The 10,503-nt window shown below is 43.7% G+C and overlaps 1 protein-coding gene across 7 annotated transcripts in view; it reads right to left on the reverse strand.

Moving 5' to 3' along the window:
• The window catches only part of CD47 (CD47 molecule), a 45,332-nt gene extending 39,578 nt beyond the window's left edge, over positions 1-5,754 (reverse strand). For 3 of the 7 annotated variants that reach the window (XR_012378274.1, XR_012378277.1, XR_012378275.1), the window contains exon 1: positions 5,509-5,744. Coding sequence is in view for 4 of the 7 variants with exons in the window: in XM_025873879.2 (XP_025729664.1) it covers positions 5,509-5,551 (43 nt within the window). In the remaining 3 variants the exon portion in view is untranslated. Of the gene's footprint in view, positions 1-5,508 lie in introns of all 7 variants that reach the window. The other 4 variants (XM_025873879.2, XM_025873841.2, XM_025873851.2 and 1 more) reach the window with 4 other exon arrangements.
• Positions 5,755-10,503: the final 4,749 nt, after the last annotated feature.

The following is a 10,503-nucleotide window of genomic DNA, read 5'->3' on the forward strand; positions in this document are numbered from 1 at the left end:
CTCATAAATATAAAGCATTTAAAGTATGAATCCCAAGAAAGGAAAACTGTATCAAAGAGGATTCACTCTTCTTCCATTTGTCAAGAGAATCCTCCACTGCTTTTCACATCAATAGACCTGATTATAGAATCGAGAAGCTACCTATTTTAATGGAAAATCTCGATCAAGTCAGTTGCAGATTGCATGGGAGAGTTTCTTAAAAATTACATGAATGTGTTTAAGAATGATCTTTCCAAAGGATGATGTTTAAACTAGGTCTTGAAGGATGAGGAGGAATTATATAAAAAAGGAAAGGCTTTCTAGGCAGAGTACATAACATGTGCAGAGGAATGAGGAAAAATGAATAATTGGAGGCAGAAGATTCTTCAAGTGAACTCTAGGAAAAAGAGATGGTTAAGAAATAGTGTAAAGGCTTCCGAATGTCATTCTGAGGAACTGGGACTTGATAATATAAGCAACAGCAAAATATGCAGATTTACTTGCATTTAAAAAAATAATACAGCAGCATGAAGGGTGAACTGAGGGCAGGAAGGGAGATGGGAAAGAGAGACCTCAAGACATCACTGCAATAGTCCAGGTAATTGACACCTAGAGAGAAGGCCAAAACATTACAGTAAAAAACAAAGAACATCAACATAAGTTGGATGTGGGAAATAAGGGAGAAGAGGAAAGAATTAAAGTTGTTTACTAAAAGCATGCGTAACTGCCTAATATACTTTAACAACACCCCCTTCCCCGTTTCAAGCTATATTGTGGATTTCATAGAGAAAAGAAATTTTGGAGATTTACAGAGAAATCTTCTTTCAATATTTAATAAACTGAGTATTAAAGTACCTGTGGTACAATGAAACAAGGATGTCCAGTAGACCCCAGGACATAGGGACCCGGATTTAAGAAGAAAGGTCAGAGCAATGAAGACTTGGGAATCACCAAGATCACAGCTGGTAAGTGAAACTGTGAGCATAAACAAGATTGCCCAGAAAGTCCCTGCAAAGTAAAGAGAGCAGGAACCAGGGAATAAAATGTTGGGGAACACCAATATTTATGGAAAAATCGTTAAAGAGGAATAAACTAATGAAGTGAGAAAAAGAAGTGAGAGCAGCAAAAAATACCACGGAGGACATTAAAGAAGGGTCCTCATGTGGACAAAATTGACGTTAAATAGTATGAGTAAAATCAGCCTCTAGATTGAAAACTACATCATTAGCTTTTTCATCTACAGCAATGTCAATAGACTAGTGGGATCAAAAGTCAGACTGCATTTGGGAAGGGAATGGGAGGGAAGAATGAAGAGGCATTCTCTTTCAATAAATTTTGTAGTCTAAGAAAGCAGAGAGAGAAGGCAACAGGAAAAGTGTAAAGACAGGGGCCAGGGCAAGGTTTTTTGGTTCTTCTTGTTTGTTTGTAATATGGGGTAAAACTTGAGCATGTGTGCAAGCTAAAGTGAAGGAGCCAATGGAGAGGGAAAGATCTAAGATGAAAGACTGAAGAATTAAGCTGTTGAGCCCGTCTCCAAAATGGTGAAAGTGAAAGAGCTGTAGAAAGGTGAACCTTTCCTTGGAAAGGTGACTACGTATACTTCTGAAACTGGGGGAGGGAAGAGAACGAGATGGTTGCTTAAGATCTTGTAGATAAGTTTAGTAATGGTGGGAGGGAAGCTTGGAGAGTCCACACCACACATCACTATTTTTTGCAGTAGAGTAGGAAGTCAATTATCTGCTTGAAATGGATGTTCAGGAATGGGGAAGAAGCCCAACAGTCACTAAGGTAAAAGAAGCAAAGCTCATGAACAAAGATACCTGCTGAAAATGAATCCTACCAGTTTCTGCAATCAGATTAAGCCTCTGTTATGAAGAACGAAGGTCTCAAACTGAATCGGGCTAGAATTAGGGTCAAAAAGGGGGATTCAGACAGATCTCTCCTCAATAGAGACCAAATAAGGTCTAGGATAAAGTAGGCATGTCCACAGAGTGTTTAGTTCTGACTCAAAGTAATTCCCTACTAGATTTAAAGTGGCCTTATAAGAACAGAAGTGATAAACCTAGAATTACAGGAGAGAGAACAGTTTCAAGTCAGTAACATCCAGAATTATGGGCTTATCTAGCATTTAAAATATATTAGATGTCACCAAGAGATAAAAACAAAGAAAAATCCCTACTCTTTATACACTACATTTTAAGTTACTGAGAGGCATACAGTCTGAAATTTATGTTATAACCAAGAGGGCCTTGCAAAGTGCTTAGAACACAGCATGGGTTCATACTTGCTTGCAACGGAAAAAGCAGTTTTGACAGACCCTGCACTTGCCAAAAGCCTTGCCTTGCCTTTAATCCATAAGTGTGACACGTATTCAAATATGCACATTTATTCTCTTAATTTGAATCTCAAACCCTGGGGTTGATCAGATTCTGAGTCTTACCTAACTGTCCCATAGATAAGGAATGCAATATTCAGAGGAGGGTAGAACTATAATTTCTGTTTCAACTCTATGCAACTACGAAGGAGAAAAATCCAGGTTCTATTGCCTCAGTCTAGGTATATCAGGATCAAATTTCTTGGGTGCTCTCTATTTTTTACTTTAGAACTACAATGAGTTTAACAAAATCAACCCTACACTATTACTCTTGTTCTTTTATCATGGAAGAACTATCTGCACTAAGACACAACGTAAAATTTGCTTTATGACAACCCAAGAGTGCATTGTATTAAGCTGAGATACAAGACATCAAAATATAGAGATTTTTATCTTGTATAAAAAGCTAACAGCAAAAACCTAAAAGATGGCTAAAATGCTTATATGAAAAGTGTATCATAAAAACAACATTAAAGTATTAAAAACTGCTGATTTGGCTATAGACGAATGAACATTAAGAAATGCAAACTTGGTTTTAATAATATGAGTGATTACTGTGGACTTAGAATATTTATCAAACTTAGGAAAAACACCTACTTTTCTTCTTTAGAACCTGGTCTTTCAAATCTCCATTAACAACTCAGTGGCAAAGATAAAACATCTGCCAAAATACAGATGACCACATGAGCAAGCATCCTAACAGTAGTTAGTGTATGCTTTTACATTTAGGCATTTAGTGTAATGCTTTAACACACTGCCTCTAGACTGCTGGGGTGGCCCCATAAATAAATACTTTTAATAGGCGTTTACTTCCTTAAAGTAACAAACTGTGTTTAAAAGTAATATATTCTTTAAGAGAAAACGTTTTCATTTAAGCAAGACAAATTACTACCAGGGTTAGACAATAAAACTGTTTTCTAATCATGTGCACCCTTGATTTTGAAAACTCACTTGGAACAAAGAAAAATTATTCAACCACTGAAAAGACAGTCCATGTCACTGTCATTATCTAAGTCAAATTTTATTTGCCAGTTACTAAAAACTACTGAAACTACTGATGTGCTTTTAAACAAAGTATAATTGGACTTATAGGGGGGTGGGGGAGGAAAGGAGTGTAGTAATTCATTCTGCATCTTATAAACCAATAGGGTTTTATAGGGTTGCAGTTTGCCTGTAAGTAGACGGAAGGAGCATTTCAGGTAACTTCTTTTACCACAAAGGTCAACTGAAACTAAGTGGCTTCCAAAAAATGCCTTGGATTACCAGTCATCTATAAATGAAACTGAAAGCGAAATGAAACTTCAGTACAAAACGTACACATCTGTGACTGTTTTACTCATTTTGAATTCTAAATTCAGTCTCTTAAATACCCTGGTTGATAATGACTTGTGTTCTATCTTCATACGTGTTTTTTAAAACTACATATTAAACACACACAAAATCCATTATATCTTATGACAAACACTATCACTTTCTGTTTTATAGTCAACACTTCCTGAACTCAAATGTACAATACCTCTATTTTCCTTTTTTTTCAGGTTATTATTAAGTACAATAAAATACTATAAATTGTGAATTCTGTGAATCTGTAGGGAATTGAGCACATTAATATTGCATGTAAATGAGTGTTAATTATATGTGGCTTAACTATTATTAAATAAGGCCTAGCAGAAATCTTATCCCCAAAAGTACCATTATAGCAGTTCTTTCCCATCTGCTTGGAAACAGGACCACTGCTTTTAATATAGTATATGATTGACATTTTTTATTCTTCAGACTAGCTTTGATGCCAACAGTCTGAATTAGTGATATTTTATTGCATATTTGTAATTTGGTTCAATATGAAGGCTTTCTGATCACACAACAGGTTTTTGAAAGCAGTATTATTTTTGCTATAGTAATAGTAATGGTAAGAAGCCATTAATGATGATGACAAGAAATACTACCTTATCTAATTATCAACTCTTTAGATAATAAAGATATCGTCAACAACTCCAACAACCCAGGATGTTTCAGAGATTGGAGAAAGTGGTAAGCAAGCATTTAAAGGCATAATGGAAATGGCTTGAAATCACAAGCGTTTATAAATGGCACACTTAGGCTAATAATCAGTTTAAAATATAATTAATTTAGCATTCTAGAATTAAATATAACAATTGCGCTACTCAAATTCAATACTGAATCTTACAAAAAGTTAACAGAAGACTGTACAGATGTGAAGTGTGACAGGCACTGTAGAACCACGAAAATTCCCATTCCTCACTTTTTACAGACGAATCACACGCAAAAAAAAAAAAAAAAAAAAAAAGCATAATGGATTCCAAAAGCCTGGGGGGCCAACCGCCTTTGGCGTTGAAAGACACCAAATCCCACTCTGCAGCAAATACCGTTTGACGTCTTCATATTTCAAGCGAAATCTGGATTACTATTAAAACGGTTCGCCCAAATAAAGTGGAAAAAACTTGAACGTACAATTTGGACTATATTAAAGTGGTTGATACGGCGTGGCGGTAGGAGTTTCCAGGTAGCTTATTTCTAAGGTTAAAAAAAAAAAAGCGGCCAGAAGATTCTTCTGATTAAATGCTGGGTTGGAAATGCAACTTAATTGTTCCTTTATGTTTCTTTAACTCTATGTTCTTGTGGGAAGGCAAACAGGAGAAATCCCGTCTTGCAGACTTCGTCAAAATGCGCACTTCTATTGCAAGAGGCCCGGGCCCTCCCACTCTCTCCCTCTTCATCCCCAAATGCGTTTGAGCAGCGAAGAGGAAGAGGGGTGCAAAAGAGGGGGGGCCCTAACAGTTGCCACCCCTCGCCTCTGATCGCGCCCTTTCTCTCTACAGTTAATTTTTGCGTGAGATGCACGGCTCAGAATCTTCCTCGGTGTGCATCTGGAGGTGGAGTACGGGGGAAGGAGATAAACCCCGCTCTCACCCTGCGGGAAGAGGAAGAGGAGGGAAAGGAAGGAAGGGGGCGCAGGATTACCCTCGGGCCCTCCTACGTCCGCACCCGGGGCGAGCAGGGCCCGCGCGTCCCGCGCTCTGACCACCCTCTCCAAAGCGCCGCCGGGCCAGCCGGGACGCAGCCCACACACCCGCGGGGGCGCCTCGGGGGCGGCGAAACACTAGTCTCTGAGCCAGGAGAGAGGGGCCACTCACCGCAGCACGCTGAGCCCAGCAGCAGCACCACCAGGGGCAACATCTCCGCGGCCGCCGGGCGGTTACCGCCGGCGCCGCCGCAGGTGTCTGGAGCAGCCGCCGCAGCTGTTACAGGCACTATCGGCCGCCACCGCCGTCACGGGCAGGACCGGACGCCGCCGTCCGTCACAAGCAGGACCCGCCGCCCAGGCTGCCTGGCCGCGCGCACGCGCGCTCCTGCCACCCCACGTCCGCTACCCCCCTTCTCCCGCCGCGCGAACCGCGCACGCGCACTCGCCCCCGCCCCGCCGCCGGGACTGTTGACGCGACGCCCTCCTGCCTTGCGGGCTTGAGTCCCCACTCCAGTCCGCTCCGACGAGGCCTGGATCCCGCTCCCACGCAGCGGCACGCGCCGGACTTTCCGGTCACGTCCCGTCATCCCCCACTCCCCACCCCCGCCGTCTGTTTGTCAGCCCGTCACAGGAGGCTGAGGGCTGAGCGTGTATTCTTACGCTCACCGGGGACCTCCTTGCACCCGCCTTCTCCGCGGTTCTCTCCCGCCTCTCACACCGTCCTGGGTCCGGTGTCCTCCCTTCGCCGGTCCTCTCTCCCTTTCACTCCCACCCTCACGCTTCAGGAGCGCCACCCTCCGACCTGGGCTCCCCGGCCCGCACGAACCCCTGATGTCTCCCCCCTCCCGCGTCCGACGTCCGCTCGCGCGTCGACCCTGCCGCGCCCTAGCCCCCACCTCTGGCGGCGCCCCCTAAACACCACGCCCCCGCAAGCGCGCGCGTCGGGTCGGGGCGTCGCTACGCTTCCCCGCGTTCAGGGAGCCCGGGGCTCTTCGCTGAGAGCGGGCCGGCGGCCGGGCCTGTCCGCAGCGAGCTCCCCCTCGGCCTCGGGGGCTCCCGAGCAGCCCGGAGTTCAGCGAGCCCCCGCTGCCCCATGGGCTATTGTTTCTGCTGCGGTTGTGAGCTCTCGGCGCGCTTTCTCGCCTTGTTCGTTAGTATTTTCCTCCTTTGAACAGGGTTCCTCAAACAGGTCGGTCGTGGAGGTAAACATTTTTAGGTGTGGTTAACGCCGCAGCCCCCGGGGGCAATCAGGCATGGTTGTACACGTTCGCCGACACACGACACACTCAAGACATCCCGTCCAGGATCCTCATTGAGCCTGGTGAGTGACAGCAACTCGCGCAGCCCTCTACAGTTTGGGGTTAGCATGCTTGAAAAATGGGTTCAAAATGTGGACAGGGACTTTGACGACTTCACTGAATCACACAGGACACATCATTCATCCTGAAGCAAAAGCTCTACCTTTAACACTTACCCTAAATAATGAACTCTCTTGTCGAAAAGTCAGACTCTGGTGGCTACTCTAATGGGTGCGTATCTGTCTGCTCCCTTGGTTGTTTTTCTCTTACCTGATGGCAAAGAAAGCAGTTTCCCACCACAATATCCCACTTCTCCGAATCCTTTACCCGTGGTGACGCCTCCATTGCACCCCATCCCCGTTGTAATAAAATCCAGGAAATAAAGTTGCCCCTCTCTGACACTGTAGCAGTATATTGTATACTTGTGTGACTTTTTCCTATAGTTACTTTGTTGTCTAACCTCTTCCTCACAGCATTATCAATTCTTTCAAATCAGAGAATATTTTAAGTATTTCCTCCTCTAAGACTTCCTGTTGAACTGTGAAAACAGAAGGGGTTTAATAAATGTGTTAATGTGACTTGAGGCAAGAGTTGTTCCAGTGAAATTTTACTGTTTTTTAACGATTAGAAAAAGAAAGAAAAACAATCGCCTAGCAGATATCTCACTAAAACAATGGTTAATAATTATGGTGGTAATGATTTGAATGGCAGCCTTGACACCCTGAGGCTACCAAAGGGACTGATGGATTCTCCTCCAACTGCTGCTTATATGGATACAAAAGAATCATCCACCAGACTTTGAGCATTCAGGACATTGTGTATCACAGAGCAGCTGGTTGCCTAAATAAGGCTGTCAGCTGTCCCTGAGACCAACCGACCCCCCCTAAAGCTGAAGAGTGACTGGGAAGGACTGTCCCCAATCTTCAGAGGTAGAGATTGAGGGATGCTCTATTTCATACCGGGAGCCGCTGAGGCTGTGTGCTTAATGTAGCTCTGTGCAGAAAATGCAGTAGGCTTAAGTCAGGTTAATGAGAGGCCACCCGGGTGAATATCTCTACTCTTGGGAATGTGTTTTGATGGTGGAGCAAGAGGAGGCCTATTCCAGGAGAGAGAATCCAAATCTCTCTTAGACAACCTTGGGCTCTTTTCTCCAGTATCTAACCACTTTACATTTATGTTTCCCTTTTAATGCTCCCAAGGCTTTTAATTTGGATTTTGAGTTCATCTGATCTTTACATAAGGGTTTTTTGTTTTTTATTTTTTGGTGGAGTGGGGGAGAGTGGAAGGCAAGGGAGTAATATATATTAGAATGTTTTGAACAGAGGTAATGCACATTCAATTTATCACCTAAATGAATCTTCGCAACAGCCATAGAATGGGTATTATGATCTCCATTTTAGCAATGAGGAAACAAAGGGAAAGAGGGATAATGAGCTTTTTGCCCACACTTATATGTGATACTTCTCTGACTTTCATTTATGTCTGTCTCCCTTGTCCTCTTTTTGACCTCCTCCAAAAAGACTTTCTCAATCCTTTTTCTCTTTCCTATAATTCTCCACCACTTAGAGGGTCCGATTACTTCTTCCATTACGCTTTGTTCATGCCGCTAATAAAATGTGTCAATAGATATTTCTACAAAATGGTCTCCTCTTCTATCATGTCAGCTCGGAGAAAATGAATTTTTTCCTGGGTATATTTGCATCTCCAGGGTCTGGCACAGTGCCTGGTCGAGACCTAAAGGCTCTGTCTACGTTGACTCAATCAAGAGAAATCAATGTGATACATAGTATGCAAAAAAATTTTAGCCTAGGTTTGAGTCTCAGCTCTAGCCATGTACTACCAGGTGACCTCAGACAAGTTACTTAACCTTTCTGAGCCCTAGTTTCCTCCTTTGTAAAGCTAGATGATAAAAATAATAGAAATTAACTCTTCTATTGCCTTGAGAGTATCTAAGTTAACACTTTCACAGTTACATGGAGCAGTGCCCGCTGTACAGTAAGCACACAGTATTTAGCTCTTACTATTACAATCTCCTTATAGTGAGGTGGTTCTCCTGGAAGGGTAGTGAAAATTATTGTCAAAAGGATCACCAGTTCCTGGTCTGGAGCCTTAAAGAAGTGCTGGGACTTGGCAAAATGTCTACAGTTTGATTCAAGCTAGAGGCACATGTCTGTGCCCAGTGGGTAGCCCTTAATCCTCTTGCTTTTCTGCACACTTGGTTAGTGATTGAATGCTGAGTGGCCCACATCTCTGACACCTGGCTCAGGGCTCAGTGTCCTAGGGTGTTATTTCGACTTGACCTAGATATTAAAGCATAGGAGCTCCAGTCATCAAATAAAGTAGTGTAGCAAGGAGGGTCTGTGTTCTCTGATTAAGGACTAGGTTTGGATGGTTAGGCAGCTGGAAGATACTGACATGTGGTTGGAGAGATGGATTTGGCTTAGGGAAACGGAAGGCTTTAACAGCGGGAAATGATCTTCCTAGTCCGTGCTTCAATTAGAAGCAAATATTAGAAACAGAAACTGCCTCCAGGTAGGAGAATGGCAGGACTGAGGGTTCCAGGTAAGAAATATCCTACCAGAGAGATAACAGTCGGCTCTAGTGTAAATTTCCTTCTGGATGTCAGATGTGCACAGGCTTGTTTTGCCTAAGTCAGGGGAAACACAGCATTTCCTGCTCCCCCTCCTGCTCCTTCTGGAGGCTACTCATGTAGGCGACCCACACTCATGACACCTGGAAAGCACTAGAGAAAGCCAGCTTCTAGGTTAGGTTGTAAAATCACAGCAGACTTATTTCTTTGACAGCACATAATGTTTAGGGTCCTGGGAAGGCCCTTCTGTATCTTGCTTAACTCTCTTTTTTGAGGGCAGATAACATACATGCAGTGGGTACAGACTATGCACCAAGACCTCACTGTACTAGTGTATTTATTTTCTATTGCTGCCAGAACAAATTTAGGGGCTTAAAACAACACCCATTTATTATCTTACAGTTCCGTAGGTCGGAAGTCCACTGGACTCAGCTGGTTTCTTTGCTTCTGGCCCCACCAGGCTAAAATCAAGGCATTGCCTGGGCTGCTTTCCCTTCTGGAGGCTCTAGGGGAGAATCCATTTCCAGGTTTATTCAGGTGGTTGGCAGAATTCAGTGTCTGAGGTCCCCATTTTCTTGCCGGCTGCTGTCTGGGGACTGGGAGGTGCTGCTTAGCATCTAGAGGCCTCTTTTGGGCCATTGTGTGTAGTTGCATGTGGTCTCTGAGTATGTCAGAGCTAGCAGTGGTACACTAAATCCTTCTTATGTTGGCATGTCTCTTCTGCCTCCCCTTCTTCTGCCACATTTCTATGACTGACTCTTCTGCCTTCCTCTTCTACTTTTAAGTGCTCAAGTGATTAGATTGGGCCCCTCCCTCCGGCAATCCAGGATAATCTTACTATTTTAAGGCCTGTAACCTTAATCACATCCACAAACTCTCTTTTGCCATGTAAAGCAACATACAGATTCGCAGGAATTAGGGTTTGGCAATCTTTGGGAGGCATTACTCTGTACTGCAGTTAGGTTCTTTTTCCTATTTATTCCCTTAATCTTTGTAACAGCCCAGTAAGAGAAGCATTGTTCATACCCACCGTGTACGTGAAGAAACTGAAGTTGGGAGAGGTTGATACCACAGGCAAAAATGGTGGACTGAGGTGTGAATCTTGCTTGAGAGCTCACGCTCCTTCCTCTGCAGAGGAGTATAGGAAGCAAAGCAGGTGTGTGATTTGTCGCTGTCCCTGCACTTCCCACTATTGCTGCTTCTCAACTTAGTGAGGATGTCACCAAGGTGTCCCCCAGATTTCCAGCTCTCCTCCCAGGTATGGGAGACGATGAGC

The sequence above is a fragment of the Callorhinus ursinus genome, unplaced genomic scaffold, assembly GCF_003265705.2.
Source record: "Callorhinus ursinus isolate GAN/ISIS: 27379988/994484 unplaced genomic scaffold, GSC_fseal_2.0 scaffold1, whole genome shotgun sequence".
NCBI lineage: Eukaryota > Metazoa > Chordata > Mammalia > Carnivora > Otariidae > Callorhinus > Callorhinus ursinus.